The sequence below is a fragment of the Watersipora subatra genome, chromosome 4 (genome assembly GCF_963576615.1).
Source record: "Watersipora subatra chromosome 4, tzWatSuba1.1, whole genome shotgun sequence".
NCBI lineage: Eukaryota > Metazoa > Bryozoa > Gymnolaemata > Cheilostomatida > Watersiporidae > Watersipora > Watersipora subatra.
The window spans coordinates 56,865,763-56,884,090 of record NC_088711.1 but is presented as its reverse complement, the minus strand read 5'-3'; the positions used below and the strand labels follow the sequence as shown (position 1 = coordinate 56,884,090).

Genomic DNA, 18,328 nt, shown 5'->3' with positions numbered 1-18,328 from the left:
ATACGTTCAACTTCCCCATTGGCTTGGGGCCACAAAGGTGGGGTCGATACCCATCGCACTCCACACTGCTTCAAGTATCTTTGAAATTCGCATGACACAAATTGAGGACCATTATCTGAGCGAAGCAGCTCCGGGTACCCATACAGTGAAAATACATTCTCTAAAACATGGACAACTTTCTCCGCCTTGGTATTCTTTAAAAAAGAACATTCAAAGATTCTACTAAAATAATCGACTAAAACCAGAACAGAACGACCATCCGGCAAAGGACCCAGTAAATCAATGGCACAAAACTTCCAGGGACCATTGGGCATTTGGGTGGGAGTGATTGGTACAGGAGGACCATCATTACTAACCAACTGACAAGAAATGCACTGTCTGCAGAACAATTCGGCCTCCTTATCAACACCGGGCCACCAGACTTTCAGACGCAATCGCCGTTTTGTCTTCACAATCCCTTGGTGCCCTTCATGAGCCAAAAAAAGAACTCTGCATCGCAATGACACTGGAACAAAAATACAGTCGCCGTGGAGAATCACGCCTTCACAACTACTCAGCTCATTGCGAACAGCCTTTATTGCAGAAGAAAACTGCTGCCAATTACCAGTTTGAAATGCTGAATTAATAGTCTTAGACTCCTCACAAGTCAAAGCCGCCTCACACATCTTCTTCCAAGACAGAGCACAAGGCATAGCAGTCTCTACAACTGCCCTGATGTATGAATCATCAGTGACAGGCCCAGAGACATCCCTTGATACACTCAAACGAGACATGGCATCAGCAATATTCTCGGAGCCTCGCCGGTAAAAAAGATTGAAATCAAATGCCTGAAGCCTAAGACTCCATCTTTCCAATCGGGGGGGGGGGGGGGGGTTGGCCTAGAACTTGGGTTATTAAAAATTGCAACTAAAGGTTTATGGTCAGTCACCAACTGGAAACTGTTCCCTAACAAGCACATTTTAAAATGCTCACAAGCCCAAATCAAGGCAAGCGCCTCGCGCTCAATCTGAGAATAACGTGACTCAACATCTGTCAAATGTTGATGCCCATATGCCACAACGCGAGAAACTCCCTGTTGAAATTGGCATAACACTCCACCGAGACCAGTAGGACTTGCATCTGCAACCACAGTGGTGGGTGCATTCCTGTCATAGTATGCCAAGGTTTCACACGAAGTCATCAAATCTTTGATAGCTACAAATGAATCCTGGTGTACCTGCAACCATTCAAAATGAACACAGCTCTTGGTCAGTGACCACAAAAGTGAAGCAACAACAGCAAGATTGGGAACATATCGACCAACAAATTGCACAAGTCCCAAAAAACCTTTTAATTCAGCTACATTTTGGGGAGGTCTAGCTGACAAAATGGAATTAATCTTATCAGGGTCAGGTGAGACACCATCACTCGAAATAACATGACCTAAAAACTTGATCGAGGAAACACCAAATGCACATTTAGCAGGGTTCAAAGTAAGATCACACTCGGACAAGCGACTCATTACTTTTAACAATCTGACTTTGTGCTCAGCACTAGTTTGACCAAAAACGACAATATCATCAGCTAAATTTAAAACTCCCTCAAGCCCATTCAAAACTGTCTGAATGGTGTACTGAAAAATCTCAGGAGAAGCAGATACTCCCATTCCTAACTGCTTCATTCTAAACAGACCGATATGTGTTACAAAAGTAGTAATATTCCGAGATGCAGGATGCAATTCACACTGGAAAAAACCCTGTTTCAAATCCAACTTGGAAAACACTTTAGACCCATTGAGCTCAACTAGCATTTCCTGCATTGTTGGCACAGGATAGCATTCCCTAACAATTGCCGTGTTGGCTCATCTCATGTCAACACACAGACGAACCTCATTCCTTTCTTTAGGCACAACAACCAAAGGACTTACCCAAGTAGAACCTATACCAGGAACCTGCTCGATAACATCCTCTTCAAGTAATTTTTGTAAAGCCTTTTCAACTTTGGCCCGATAACTAAAAGGTAGACGTCTGACTGGCTGAGCAACTGGCTCACAGTCTGGATTAATGTGCAACTTAACCTGTACATTTTTCAATTTGCCCACACCAGAAAAACACCCAGGGTACTTGTCTTTCGCAACACTTTCCAAACTGGCTTCAGTACTCAAGCTACTAACATTAGTCAAACAGAATAGCTCTAGACTACTAGCAGTGGAAGCACTCAACAAATTGCATGCAATACCATCAAAGACATAAAATGTAGCATTAACAGTCTTACTATCTACTGAGACATTTAAATTGAACTGCCCTAACATACACAAGGGTGCACATTGTCCATAAGCAAATAATTTCTTGGTAGTTGGTTGTAATACAACACTATTGCGTAAAATGTCATAGGTCTGTCTATCAAGTACATTATCTACAGCACCCGAATCTACAAGAAATGTTACTGAAATACCCGCCATTGATGCAGTACAAGTAGGTGTACCCTTACCAAGCGTAAGCCCATGGCCTACCGTAAACTCATGACTAAAATTGTCTACAGCTGAAGGCGAACCAGTCATAGTCATAATGCCATCAGGTGTAGCAGCGTTATCGTCAGCAATAGCGCTCACCGTCGTAGATTTCTTGTTCTTCGCTTTACGACAGAACCTCGAGCCTGCAAAATGTCCCTCCTTGCAATGGTTACAAATTTTACTCCGTGCAGGACAGGAAGTGTCACTAGCTACATGGCCAGGCTTTGAACATCGGAAGCATGTAACGGTCTTTGAAGTCTTCGGTCCTTTTCTAGTGTTACTAGCCGAAAAAGTGTTATAGTTAGATATTGCACCTCCTTTATGAGCAACACGAGCGACGACATTAGGAGTAGTGGCAGCTATAGCTCGAGAATCGCCATCAAGTAACTGAACTGTACCAGCAACTTCCATAGCTCCAGCTAATGTCGTGATTTTAGTGTCCTCAATGAGTTTTGTCGATAATCCTGAATGATTTACTCCAGAGATAAATTGCTCCAGCAAATTTTCATCAAGTTTATCTCCAAAGTTACAGTATCTAGCTCCCTTTCTGACTCGAATCTGGAAATCTGTAAATGACTCACCACTCTGACGTGTAATTGAGCGAAACCGCGTACGCTCCAGCCTCATGTTTCTAGGCTCACCAAAGTGTGATTGTAAGCTAAGCTTTAAATCGTCATAACCAACAGATTGTGGCACTGCAGGCAAAACCAAGTGTCTCAAAGTCTGATACTGACCAGCACTAAGTCCCATTAACAAGATAGGTACCTTCTTTGAATTCTCGGTACTAGACACAGCAAAGTAGCATTCCAATCTTTCTAAAAACGAGTCAACCTCGGTGCCGTCATCAAACGTGGGAATAGGTAATCCAGCCATCACAGTTAATAATAACGAGTTAAATAACCAGAAAACGAATCAAAGGTAAGCTAAATCATCCTTGTCGCCAATATTATGTTTTGGTACGCGTTTAAAGTGTACACGAAGTGCAGATGGTTGCGATTGCATTTATTGACAGAAGAAACAGATAACAGTAATGGCGCTTAAGCCTCGCACATATAGTGATGTATATCACGTAACTTCCGTTAAGAGAATAGCATAGTCGTTAAGCATAAAAAGCAGCATAACTCTATGGATACAACAACAAACAGCAATAGTGAAAGGAAAAGATTATATGTTTATATCTCTCCCCTGCAATAGGAGAAATGCAATACTAGAAGTAAAATGCACTGATATTATTAGAATAACCAATATTATTAATATAGTAATACAGTAATAATAGAAAACCAATGAACAATTTTGTTTACATTTAAAAACGTCATAGCAAACAATATCAAGAAGTATCAAAAAGAATATCCAAACTTAGTAATAGTAATACAGAAATAATAGAAAACCAATGCGCAATTTTGTTTACATTTCAAAACGTCATAGCTAACAATATTAAGAAGTATCAAGAAGAATATCCAAACTTATAATTAAATATCGTAATCTCATAAAAATCGTTAGAAAAAATAATATTGTCATTTTCTTTACTTACACTGCGTTGGACATCAGTTAGAATACCACAGTACTCAAATGTGTCTGAAATGTCAGTTAATTTGAAATCGGCAAAAATGAAACGATATCAGTACTCCTACGTTAATCACCGACACCTTCGGCAATTCGTCAATGCTATAGACTGGTGAAAAGTGCACGTTATCTTTTCGTGAAATGCGCACGATTTAATCGTTCTATTCTTTGTCACTCGGCGTTTCAATTTCCGGTCTTAACTTTTATAAAAGTGAGGCTTGGCAAGTTTTAATAACAAGTTTTAATAAGGATTTTCATCCAAATAAATATGTCTATTTGTGTATAATCCGATCAGATGAGTAAGTTTTAAGATAATAACGACGGTTTACAAAGACTTGGTAACAGGTTTAAATAGGTTTGTATGTGTTTTGTATCGTTATTATACTTTAACGACTCTGTTGTAGCTTATTTTGTTGTAAATGAGCTATCTACTTTCAGTATTAGTATGAGTCCAAATCTCCTTATACATGGATAGTCTTGACTTCAGTTGTGTTTGTCGTTAGGTGCAGAGGACTCTGGTTAGCTGGTGCTATAGTGTTATTCACCATCTATGTGAGTGTCGATGCTGATAGGTGAGAGGTAGTCTAGTGATGGTCAGGTTACGGTTCTACAACAAGGCTAATCCAATGCTATAGTTCATGTAACGATGCCTCATATATACGCTAATGTACGTACACCTCCAACCAACCCTTTAAAGACTGGGTTGGGGTTAGATTAGCAGTTTAGACGTAAGATATTATGATATAATATACATGTTGATCGATCAACTATTAGTATAAAATTAAATGATGTTACTTCCTTAGTTGCTAGACATGGAATGAATATAACTATTAAGCTACTTCTATATAAATGGATGGGCTGAATAGGAGTTGTGTTCCTACTATAGTGTTGCTATGGACTGAGTAAATAATTCCCAACTCCACAATCAAATGGTAAGAATATTGTACACGTATGCAGCATGTAACCAATGGTTGTCGATGCATACTTGTTTCCGTTAGTGGGAGATAATATATGCTGAAGGAATGTATTGTAACTGCTAAGTTTTCTACCTATTAACTAATCTCTTGACATTTACGTTTGCGGGAACGTTGCTAATATACAGCTATTTCAAAAACATGATTTTCAGCTATAACAACTTTACAAAACGATGGTTAAATTTGTTGATGAAATTTTGATACAAGGGTTCTGTAGTATATGCTTAACATTAAGCTATACCTTAAATAGTTGAAGTATTGTATCAACTTCTCAAGCACGTCCAGCAAGCTCACCCTCCTAGACAAGAAGGCCTTTCCGATATCTCTGTCAGCTGTCGACTAGCTTCGCCAGCACTTCGTGACCTTCCGTTAGGGTCAATGCCGTTCTCACGATACCCTACACCTCCCCTTCAAGCTTCCTTCCGGGGTGCCCTCACACCCTCTCTACAAACATAAATACCAACAACCAGCAGTAACTTTGTTTTTATCCTATATTTTATTTATTTTATATATGCATATGTACAACTCTATTTAGATGAACCTCCTCCTTAATCTTTCCATATTAATTATGTTCACCCTCCTTATTTCTCTGGCCCAATCTCTAGTTATATCTCTCGTTGGGTGAACACCATCCCTCAACAGTTGTGGTCTGAATCTATACGTGTGGTTCCTTCTAGTGAAAATCCTTCTATGCATATAGGGGGTTGCCATATTTCTAGCCATATTAAAATCAATGATCAGTCTGTTCTCGACCACGACCATCCCTCTCACCATCCTAGTATACCGTTCATTGTCATTTCTTACACTCCTCTTTCTACTCCTAGCCCTTATAGCTAGCTGATTGTTATAAATGGCAAAGTCCATGGGATAGATTGTACAAATAACTATAGTAATGTCATTTCTGAACATCCGTATCCTATAAGGTTCATATTTCATCCAAACTACAATTATTGGGTCTATCTAAACTACACTGTCTTACATTACCCAAATAATTAATCCTACTAAACCTTACAGGCCCTACATGAACATAGATAATAGAATCGCGGAACCTTTCAAAGTCTGATGTTATATATTGTAACGCCTCGCTCTACGTCAGACCAGGTATTGATATAGTTTCAAATGAGGAGTCCTCCAACTCTCTCACAATAGAGTTTCCCAGAACAAAAGTTTTCATGACTGTAACAAATTATAACAGTTAAATAACAACGCATTTACAATAATAAGGAAATCAGATAATTATAAATCAAACATCTTTGGAGGTTTCGATTGCCTTCCTGATTTTGTGACGTATACTGTTTTGGGGTCACTCTGCTGTTTACTAGATCTTCTTCCTCGAGGCGATGACTGTGTCTGTTCTTGTGGTTCCTCCCTTTCTTGCAGAGCTTGATGTCTCAGAAGACTTGGGCTCTGATGTCTGGATATGCATCTATTTACCGGACTGTTTCCTGCCGACAACTCCCTCTCCAGCCTATTGTCACTAGTATGTGTTTCCTGAGTAATCTCTCTATCATCTCCCAGTCCCCTTTCTGTATGGTCTTCATGTGATGTCCTTGACTCTTCGGAAAATCCTGATGCTGTTTGCTCTCTTTCTCTTAGCAGTTCTGGAGAAGCCTGCACTTCTTCCGACTCTGTATTCGCTTCACCTCTTCCTACTACGTGAGCCCGATTCCTCCTAAAAAGTGTATCACTGGAACTTCTAGCTACTACTTCCCTACCTCTAGTAGCAACTACTCGAGCTTGAACACTCTGACCTCCTGGATTATTTACGACCACTGGCTGATTTATAGTTAAATCCGATCTTGGTTTTGTTGCGTGTCGTTTGTTATACCACAAGTTTCTTTTAGCTCGAATTTGGGACTCTTTATTCTTCAGCTTTTTTAAGTCAATTCTGCCCTCAGGCAAAATGCCCATCGAATTCATTGATCTATTGAACAATAATTGGGCTGGTAAATAACCATTTGACAGTGGTGTGTCCCTATACATACACAACGCTGCTTGTAAGTTGGTATTCTTGTTCATCAGGCCTTTTACTGTTCTTACTGCCCTTTCGGCTTCACCATTACTTCGGGGATAACGTGGCGCACTGGTAATGTGTTCAATGTCCCATTTTCTGGAAAAACTTTTCATTTCTTCCGAAACAAACTGTGGGCCATTGTCACTGACCATAGTGTTCGGAATTCCTATGGTACAAAATAATTCTTCCAGAGTCCTTATGATTACCGATGAGCTGGACGAGTCCTTCAACTCGTGCACCGTAACAAATCTGCTAAAGTAATCTATCACCAACAAATGTTCATTTTCATTCTTTTCAAATATATCCATTGCCAATCTCCACCAGGGTCTCTCTGGTATCGGAGTAGTTAGCAATGGTTCCCTTGGTTTCAACCGAAACTGTTCGCATTTGTCACAGTTCTTGACCATTGTTCTAATTTCTGCTGTCATACCCGGCCACCAGACTATCTCTGTTGCTTTTCGGATGCTTTTTGTTTCTCCTTGATGTCCCTTATGTATGTCTTCTAATACTCTCTGCCTTTCCAGCAATGGAATAAATACGCGATTGTTGTACAGAATGATCCCATCAACGTATGTCAGAAAATCTCTAAATGTATAACACGATTTAGCTTCCTCCGGTAATCTCTTCAAGTCCGGCCAACCATCTGCAATGTATTTACTTAACAACACTTCTAAGTCATCTTCTAGTAGTGTTGCTTTGATTCTGTTTAATCTGTTCGTGGCAATTGGCATAGCTGCTATTATTTCCAATACCATCTTCGAGTCCTTCAACTCGTCTACGTCATTTTCTATCTCTTCCACTGGTGCCCTTGACAAAGCATCAGCCAGGACCAACTTTTTGCCAGGTGTATAAATGATCGAGTACCTATATGCCATCATTCGTAGTCGGAAACGTTGCACTCTAACTGGTAGCTTGGCAAGCTCTTTGTTACCTAGTACCGCTAGCAGTGGCTTGTGATCAGTCTCTATTGTAAAGTCTTTTCCCGCCACGTAATAGTTGAACTTGTCGCATGCCCAGGCTATAGCCAGGGCTTCCTTTTTTATTTGTGCATAGTGTTTTTCTGCTGATGTGAGGGCCCTCGAAGCATAAGCTACAGGTCTCCACTCTTCATTGACCCTTTGTAGTACAGCCGCGGCTAATCCATAGGACGACGAGTCCGCACTGATCATCGTGTCGGCAGACAGAGTGTATGGAATCAATACTGGGGTATTTGTTAAAATTTCTTTGACATTTTTGAATTGTTCATCATGTAGTTCTCCCCATGCCCAATCACAGTCTTTGCCTAATAGCTGGCGTAAATTATGAGTCCTATCCGCTAATAGCGGAGTAAATTTTCCCAAGTAATTGACCATTCCAAAAAACCGTTTCAATTCTGTTCTGTTGGATGGCTTCGGAAAGTTTGTTACTGCTTTGGTTTTCTCCGGATCAGCTCTGATTCCATTTTCGTCAATTATGTGGCCTATAAATTTAGTTTTATTCACTTCAAACTCACATTTATCTGAATTAAGGGTAATACCTGCTTTTTCCAACCTCTCGAGAACTTTCCTCAGTCTCGTATCATGTTCTTCTTTAGAGGTGCCGTGAATCAAGATGTCATCCATTTGACAAATAACCCCTTCAAGACCGAGTAATACTTTTTGCATTTCTCTTTGGAATATTTCTGAAGCAGAACTTATTCCAAACGGCAATCTTTTACAAAAAAATCTACCAAACGGTGTAATGAATGTTGTCATCTTCTGTGACTCGGGGTGTAATTCTAACTGCCAATAACCACAATTGGCATCTAATTTACTGAACATTTTGGAGTTTCCTAACTCCGCCAGTGTCTCTTCTGAAGTCGGAAGTGGGTGGTATTCTCTTCTAACTGCTCTGTTTAGGTTAGTGAAATCTATACAGACGCGAAGCTTTCCATTTTTCTTTGGCACTGCGATGCAAGGGGCACACCATTCTGTTGGCTCTTCAATTTTCTCGATTACTTTGAGTCGCTCCATCCTTCGCAGTTCTTCTTCCAGTGGTTTTCTTCGCACTGCTGCAACCCTCCGAGGGACACTCTGGACAAACGGATCAATTTTTTCATTTATGATATTTTCACTTTAGTGTCTAATGATCTTAACCCTACAAACATTTTAGAATACTTCTTTTTCCAATCACTTCCTTTCGCTTCTTCTACAGTTCCTACAAACTGTATCAACCCTAACTTTGCTATTGCTGGCTTTCCCAACAATGGTGAAACTAGATTATCTACAAAGTACAGTTTCCTCAAATTGTCTACCTCCTTTAGACAACTTTACAACTGCCTGACCAGTCACAACCAACTCGTGGTTTCCTGCTCCTCTCAATTTTTTATTCGAACATTTTGTATTTCTAACATATTTTCTGATTTCCAATGGAATGGCTGTTACTGCTGCTCCCGTATCTATTTTGAATTTAATTATTCGAGTATTTACTTTAATATCTACTAACCAAGCTTTTGACGTTTCGGTGAGTGATTTGGACACTCCATTTAGTCATTCGGAGTTGCCCAAAAACAGACCTTCTAGTTCATCACACTCAACTTCCTCAGCTCTATTTCCGTAGCCTACTTTACAGACCTTAGCCCGTGCCCAATGTCCACGACCTTTGCACATGTGACAAATAGAGTTTCGGGCCGGACATCTATCTTTTGGATGGGCTGGTTTGTTGCAAAAGTCACACTTAGGTCTTTCTTTGCTATTAATTGGTCCTTGTCTTTTCTGACTACTAAATCTATCTTGCCGATAATCATCACCTGACCTTGCTTGATATCCTGTCCTATATTGTCTAACTATATCCACGCTTTGGGACTGTTTGACTGTATCTAAATTTTCCGTACCCATCTCCTGACTTGTCATCTTTAATACCTGAGCATGGTGACTTACATACTGTTTCGCTTTGGTTATGCATTTATTCAGGTCTAGGTCCTCTACGTCTATTAGATATTCTCTAAGTTTATCGTCAGCAACTCCTACAACTATCCTATCCCTCACCATTTCATCACGAATTGTTCCATAGTCACAGTTGTCTGCCTGTGAATGTATTTGTGTAATAAATTGATGGATAGACTGAGTTCCTTGCTTGATACTATTAAACCGGACTCGTTCAAAAATAACATTTTTTACCGGTTCAAAATGTCGATCAAACATGGCTATTACATTGTCTAATATCTTGGTTCTTCCTTCTTCTGTGGCATGAAATGTGAATTGATTGTATATCGGCACACTATCAGATCCCATCAAAAGTAGCAAATTGGCAGTCTGTTGATCAGCGTCCATATCTGAATACTTCTTAGCAATTTTCAATATATCAAATTGAGCTTTAAAGACTTTCCAATTGAGTGCTAAATTTTCTCCTTTAAAATTTAATCTTTGCACAAAACGATCTTCTCTACTTTCAGCCATTTCAATTTCTTGTACAACTCCAATCGATATGATTTATAATTACCAGAGTTCCTACAAACTCTTTATAATCGAATTCCTACAAATTCGCTATTAAAACCTTAACGGAAACAATGGCAGCTCAATACAATGTGCTAATGTTAACGACAGAAGTTCTTACAAACTTTCTGATGACTTGAATCTTAAATATTCCACAAATTCCTACAAATTCGCTAACTAGGCTTCTAGTAGTTAACTTCTGACACCATGTAGTATATGCTTAACATTAAGCTATACCTTAAATAGTTGAAGTATTGTATCAGCTTCTCAAGCACGTCCAGCAAGCTCACCATCCTAGACAAGAAGGCCTTTCCGACATCTCCGTCAGCTGTCGACTAGCTTCGCCAGCACTTCGTGACCTTCCGTTAGGGTCAATGCCGTTCTCACGATACCCTACAGGTTCGTCCCCAGGGCTGATACTCCCTCTCAAAAGGCCCATTAGGTTCGGCCCAAAATCACGTTTTAGGGGGGGTTTTTATACCATGGGGCACTGTCAGTGAATTTGCTACTTTAGGGGGGTTTCCACAACCAAGCCAGTAAAAGGGCCCATGCTCATTAAGGTTTTATTCAGCCAAAGTAATACCAATAAATTGCACCAAAATTCCACAGTCTTCATTTTAATGCAGATTGCATTAAAATTTGCGTGCTTGCTGACGGAAAAGGAAGGGAAAAGAGACAGTCGACACTGCATCATCTTAGCAACCCTTTAGCAATATACTCAGAATGAATGATATGATATTTCTTTTATTGGTATTATAATGTTTTCTTTTGTAAATGAAATGATGATCTGATGGTTCGTGTTTGGAATAAGTTTTATTAACCCTTTTGCAGGCATAGCAACATTTTTGTCGTTTTACGATACTGACGCTACTAAACAGAGCGACTATTATGTCACCACACGAATGGTTTTTATAAATTGATTTATGGTTATCTAATTGTCTTTTTTTTGTTTAATTTTTTTTACCAATAGTAAACTACAATATATTGGTTTATGTTAACAACAAAAAATAAGCCGATTTCAGAAGAAAAACGATCGTTTTTGCAATACTAAACCAACAAAAAATCCGAAATAAAAACGTAATTAATTAAAATTGGGAATTTTGTTTGTAGCTTGTTTCTGCTTTATTAATACATGAATCATATTAGATGTTTAGCGCAGCCTGGAACCTGGGCGCCCTCTAGGGAACTCCCAGTGTTTAGGGGGTGTATTTCAAATTGACCAACCAGGTGATTGGGGGTACATTATCCAAATTCCAATTGACCAACCAGGTGATTGGGGGTACAATATCCAAGTCTGGGCCTATCCAGGTGGGTGTTTCTTTCAGAGTATCAGCTGTAGTGAATTGGCAAGAAAATTACGAACAAGACTTTCCGCCACTAAAGCGTAAGAACAACTCGTTATCAGATAGTGGTGGCCCTGAAAAGGGCCAGAGGGGTGTGAGCACAGGTTATAGTGCTATGTGCACTGGCGAGTCCAGCAGCCCTAGAGGATCCGTGTCACTGAAGCACGGGGAAGCCTCCGGAGGTGGCATTTGGGGGCGAGTCACAACGGACTCCACAGAGCGGCGAGGTGTAGGAGCCTGGTCCCGTGACGGTCGCCATTTGGGTCTCTTGGACTTCCTGGAGTGAGGTCGGTAGGCTTGCCGTTTGTGGGGGCGCGGAGACCAGCTCTCCCTCCCTTCGATTTGAGTGCCGACAGACCTCCGGTGGAAGGAGTCTTTGTGTGCAGCTAACTTCTCCCGCTGGTCAAAATTACAGTCACACAAAGCACACCTGTGTACATGCATGCGTTCATGCCGGCGGAGTGCGCGTGGCTTGTCAGTGGAGAAGTCGCAATGCTTACAATTGAGTGCCATGTTGGATGGTGCCTAACGGTAATTAACCTGGGCTTATATATATAATCGAATCATTTAGATTGTGACGTAAGCCAACGGTTACCAGCGCCCAAAGCGCTCGCTAGGATGAAAACAGGCTTGATTACACCCGCTACATGGATTATAAGGCAACCGCTTTCTTTGACTCCCAAGCAGAAAATTGCCTAAAAGTAGAGAAAGAAAATTTGTTGATTGTTTGTTGTATTACTAACTCTTTTTCTATATTAACTAAGGCATTACAAAAATGTTGCCAAATTTTTATGTCTTATATTTACTTGTAAATAGCATTTGTTCTTGTAAAAATTTGCTGCCTTTTTGACCTAGAAATTTCAACTGTCTGTATCCACCAATGATATGCTGTGTTTGGATCTGCTAGCTTATATAAACAGTTGCTTGTGCATTTGAAGAGCAGAGTGGATTTGGCTAGCTTGGTGTGACACACTACAACATTGTAATAAAATTATTCAAGTACAGCCCATCTTCTTTATATCTTAGACAGCTTGGCTTAATAGTGGCGCTGGTATATACATAGTCTGTCTTCGGCTATAGTATTTAGAGTCTGTATTATCGGCTCTTGTTGGAGTTGCGCTGGTATATATACAGTCTGCTATCGGCTGTACTATATTGAGTCTGTATTATCGGCTCTTTTCTGGATGTGCTCTGGTATATACATAGTCTGTTATCGGCTATAGTATATAGAGTCTGTATTATCGGCTCTTGTTGGAGTTGCGCTGGTATATACATAGTCTGTTATCGGCTATAGTATATAGAGTCAGATTTACCGGCTCTTGTTAGAGGTTGCGTTGCAATATCCACAGTCTGCTATCGGCTGTGTGATAGCGAGTCTGTAGCAACGGCTTTTACGCTGGTAGTGCCAGTAATATAGTTAAACTGACGGGGGTTGAGCTACCACATTCAAGCCTCAGCTCCTACTAGGCCTGGTTCGGGGGCTGCCCTGATTTTACTTCACAGCCCTGGGGGTTCGTCTCATTGTTGATGAATAATTTTCGAGAGTTGTGTGCACGTGCATTTATCATAAATCTCCCAACCAATTGCTTCGCTCAGTTTGGTCGTGGGATGAGCAGCGAGTCAACTAACAGACCGTTGTAGCTAAAAGCGATATGCTTCCTTTTAGACCTATACGCAGTATGTATTCGGTAATACATAGAAAGGGATGCGCTTGCGCAAAAACCAAACGGGCATATCCGTCAACTGCTTTTCGCGTCAACAATGGGTTGGTTTCGTAATGCCATTGCAGTAATAATATTAATGCGAATAAGCTATTGCGTCTACGTTGTCTCGCTATTTATTGGTTTTTATTATTCACGGATGACAATGTCTCATGTAAGTAATAAACTATTTGTTTTGTTTGAAACTTTGCGAACGTCATTTGATATTGTCATGGAAGATTTGCTTGTAGCTATAAGGAAATTTGTTTTGTAGCGCCTAAAATTTTCAAGAAGCTGTTGTAATGTATTTACCGGCTCACCGGTGCCAATGGAATGTTTGCCCGTTGTAAGTGTTTCCCTCATTTATTCGTTCTTTTGTTGCTTCAGCTTATTGGACTTGAGATATCAATAGTTTATTGTTCGTCTAATAACTACGCCTACACATTGGCATAGCTATTGTAGAGGAAAGCCTATACATTGCACTTCTACATTGACTGCTGGACATTAGAAAGCATTTAGATTTATAGCAAAACACATTGAACACTTTGTAAAAGTTGTTCTTTTGGATGGGTTACCTCAGAATTACTTAGTGCTGATTTTTAGATTAAAGGCGGTGTAAGAATTTGAGCTATATCAAATGTTTCTATGATCTGTTTGCGTTATTCAGTAGAAAATGTAAGAATATTTTGTCTTCCATCAGTTCTGTTCTTGTTTTAGTACATTCTATACCTGTATAATTGCAGCGACTATCTAGAAGTGAAACCTCCATTGCCAATGACTACCACTCATTTCCTACTGATTTGTTAATGGAGTCTGTTGTGGACCCAAAAATAAGAAAGATTTTGGTATGATTGTCATTTTCCTTTCAAGTTTTATGCTCGTTATTTTAGCTGCAGTTTTCAGTTTTATTTTAAGACGATTATGGTATTGCTGTTATGTTCACATTTTTGTTATAACATTTTTTCACATGATTTTTGCATTGCTATGTTTCTATCATTGTTATACTATTATTTTAACATTGTTACATGTATATTATGTTGCTGATATTGTTGTCCTACTATGTTGTTGTTACATCTCGCTGTTAATGTTGTTACATTATGATGTTATATCATGTTAACAGTATTTTATATTATGATGGTAGTGTTGTTAACACTTTTACAATAGCTACTTCCTTTCTGCTTTTATTCCTTTATGCGCACACAAAGCTTTGCCACAAGAGTTGCATGAAGTGATTTCTTTTAGCGAACTTCTGGAGAAGAGGCCATTCGATCACAGCCCCTCATCAGAGATGATCTTATTAAATGCAATGAAGATCGCCTCACCAAGACCATAATAGTTGTACAAAGTCTGACTGCGGTGAGTATTATTTCAGTTTTGCCATAACTACACTATAAACATAAAGGCTGTACAATTGCATTACACATGTGCTTGGTTGATAAACCAGAAATATGTTCCCTCTGTGTTGTTTGTGTCATATAAACTTTGTACTAATTTATATAAACACTTGAAAACAACTTTAAGCAGAATTAAAGATGCTTTACCTTTGTTCTTTTTAGTCTTTTGAATTCGATCTCTCAATTGGTGTAGATAAATGGCTAATGAACATGGACACAATAAAATCCTATTTTATGTTCTTATAAATATTGTAGGCTGCGTTAGACCTTAGAAAGACTTGTCTGTCTACAACTGGTCTGTTGATGACCATGAACTTGTTGTGTAGAGTTGTCCTCTATCGCCTTGCAAATTTTGACAATTTGATGACCATCTCAATGAAGCAGCTTCTCCAGATGAGACTCATCTTTGATTCAAGGTGCTTGAAATTTAAAATCTCTCAAGTAAAAGTATGTGTTATAGCAGACAAGATTTCGTTAAGATGAACACCTATGCTTGGAATTGTTCATCAGGTGTTGTATTTCTATCATACGAATATTTAACTCTCTCTCTTGACCTCCCGTGTTGCTGAGAGACAACTCCTTTTATTTTCCTCAGATAATCATGGTACACTGGCTATAGAATAGCTCAAGTTGAAGATATCTCGATAAGTTTGTTATTACTTGTGGAAACGAAGTTGTTATATTCTTACTTTTTAGAACGAAAGATATAGCCAGTTTCTATGAAGGCAATGCTGGGCATTCAGTAGTAATTTTATAAAGCACCTTTACCCAGAGCACAAACACATTTTTAGCACTAAGTTCTGTGTTTATCACAGAACCTGAGAACTATTTTAGGCTTTTCACTTTGGTCTACCCTTCTTCTCTCATATTGTATAGGTTTTTTCATTAACTCATTTTTACTTGCAAATGAATTTTGTATTGTAGCCGACCCGTGGAGGAGATTTCATGGAGGAGAAATGAGTGTATGGCGAACCCGAGTGAGTCTGTAGAAGACTTGATTCATGGCATTCCATTACAACTCCAAGAGATACGACGGCAGGTAGAGTCAGGTATGTACACTATCATAGAGTCATTGTAGGGTACATTCATTTTTTCTTTCTAACTCTCGGATTAGTGTGAAGAGCAAGTTTACTCTTTTTAATTTTTGCTAAACTGTATTCTTGTCTGTCAGTAGAGGGCTCAAAGCTTTAATAAAATCTTTAGAGTTTTTGGGTATTTGGTGTCTGAAGATGTTTAAAATAGACCGAGTCACCTGCGGAGACATTTAAGTTATGGCGCATTTGTATATTCACTTGTATAGGTGAGGTGAAGGTCAGGTCAGCTCGAGTAAGGGCTAGAGTGAAATGTCGTGTGTTGCCTCCTGCTGATGGCTATACAAGCGGCGATCACATGGGGCTGCTCAGGCATTTGACGAGGTGTGACAAACGGTCAACTCCTATGCTGCTCAAGAGGAGCAATACTTCAGCTTCGGAGTTGTCGGCCGATGAGGAGCAGAGTGGGCCGAGCTCTAAGAAGTACAGGAAAATGGCTGATGTTAGAAGAGTCGTACGCAATAGGCTCAGAAAGAGGGTCTTGTCTGCTGATGAAGCTGAGAATTTAGAGTCATTGGTGAGGGAACAGGCGGAGGAGGCCGTAAAGAAAGATAATGTTGGCTCGAAACAGCTCTTCTACACCGATAGAGAGGAGAGTTCAGGCAGTTCCAGCGGTAAGCACTAGAATTTACTTCATGGCAACAACTTTTGTGTTCCCCTTGTGTTTAATCATTTCTCTCCAGCTTCCTGTCCGCTTTCAACCTTCTGTTATTTTTTGTTATTATTCTGGTGTTACTTTATATCATTCTTTTGTTACTTCGTTCAACTATATTCTGCCTGTGTTCTATACTGTCTTACTCTCTTTCTACAACTTCCCCCTCATTTCTTATCAGCATGTTTTTTTTTATCTTTATTTATTTCCAGTTCAATTTTGGGCTGTAATTACTTCAGTCTCGTTTTTCGTCGGTAACTATTCCCCTTTTTACAACACGTATCTCCTCTTAACTCATTTTCTGTTTTCATCTGCTCTTGCTCCATACCCTGTTTTGTATCCAATCTTATACTCTACAGTGTGAAAACATTCGCGGAGTTAAGTTTCGTGCAAATCACATTTTTTATGCATATTTGCGGACTAATTTATTTGCGGAAAAACTCAATCACTCTCAATTAAGAGTTAACTCTATTGCCATTAGCAATAGATTTAACCCTTCGCATGCGCACACCACATGTTTAGGTTTCTATTTAGCCTATGAGTCGATCATGCTATAAGCTATAAATTTCCTGCTGCGTTCAGAGGTCTTCACAAATATTCATCGCTTTGGAGGCCTTTGATGAACCAACAACTTGTGGTAAGTAATGAGTTTTTTCAAAACCATTTACTAAATTAAAAAATTGAATTTTACTTTGGTTCTTTGGTAAAACGTAATATTTATTTTTTCCTTCCTACCGCTTCATTATTCGTTTTAGTGTGAGAGAGGAGCTCAATAATCTGCACGACTCATTTTCAGTAAAGCCAATAAATGCAGACTGTGCAACAGTTGGTCATCTACCCCGTGAAATAAATAGAGTAAGCAGCTTTTTCATCATACACGGAGGCACAATGACGGCAAGGGTGGTGAATGTCATTCCAAGAAGATTACAAATCATTCAGGGAGGTCTTGAAATTGAGGTAGAAGTGATCGCAGCCGCTAACGAGGAGAATATATCTGTTTTAAAAAAGGAACAAGAATGCCTTTACGATCACAATTTTTGGTCAACCGGCAGAGCGTTGCCATAGTAAGCCACAAGGAGAGTTCTGATGATAGCTACCTTACCAGCCATGTAGTAGAGAGAAAATTGCCTTTGACATCTACCCAAGACAGTGACAGCGATATAGCACTGCTATTACCAAAATAACTAGTCAGAGAGCACCATTATACGCTAGTATTTACTTGTCAAGAGTACCAGTTTACCCTAGGACACTTAAGTATTCGCGGCATCTAACTTTCGCGTTTTCGCGGAGTCATCATCACGCGAAAAATTCATGCGCGAAACTAAACTATCATAACGAACTAGCGAAAATTCGAAATTAAATAGCTATGTTCTACGCAGGCCTGTTACTATTCACTGGTTGCAAGTTGGGGGGCTAATGTTAGACGACTAGTTATGAACATCTGGGGTGTGGAGAAGGGGGGGGGGGTGCTGTAAGCTCCCAACAGGTTTCTCTTATGTAGGGCCTCAGCCGGGCCTCTCACGTGAAGTTTTAAAAAATTTTATTGGCAAGTATCAACATTTTTCTATTTTTTGAGATTTGCTTTGTTTTAGCTGATGTGACTGACAAAACGTTTTAAAATTAAAACAGGCAAAACTTGTATGCAGTTAAAAAG

General features: G+C 39.6%; 1 protein-coding gene across 1 annotated transcript; it reads right to left on the bottom strand.

Moving 5' to 3' along the window:
• Positions 1-9,549: 9,549 nt before the first annotated feature.
• LOC137394383 (uncharacterized) lies at positions 9,550-10,332 on the bottom strand. The gene has a single exon (XM_068081096.1). It carries the CDS (start codon positions 10,330-10,332, stop codon positions 9,550-9,552), a length of 783 nt encoding a protein of 260 aa, XP_067937197.1.
• Between the last annotated feature and the right edge of the window lie 7,996 nt (positions 10,333-18,328).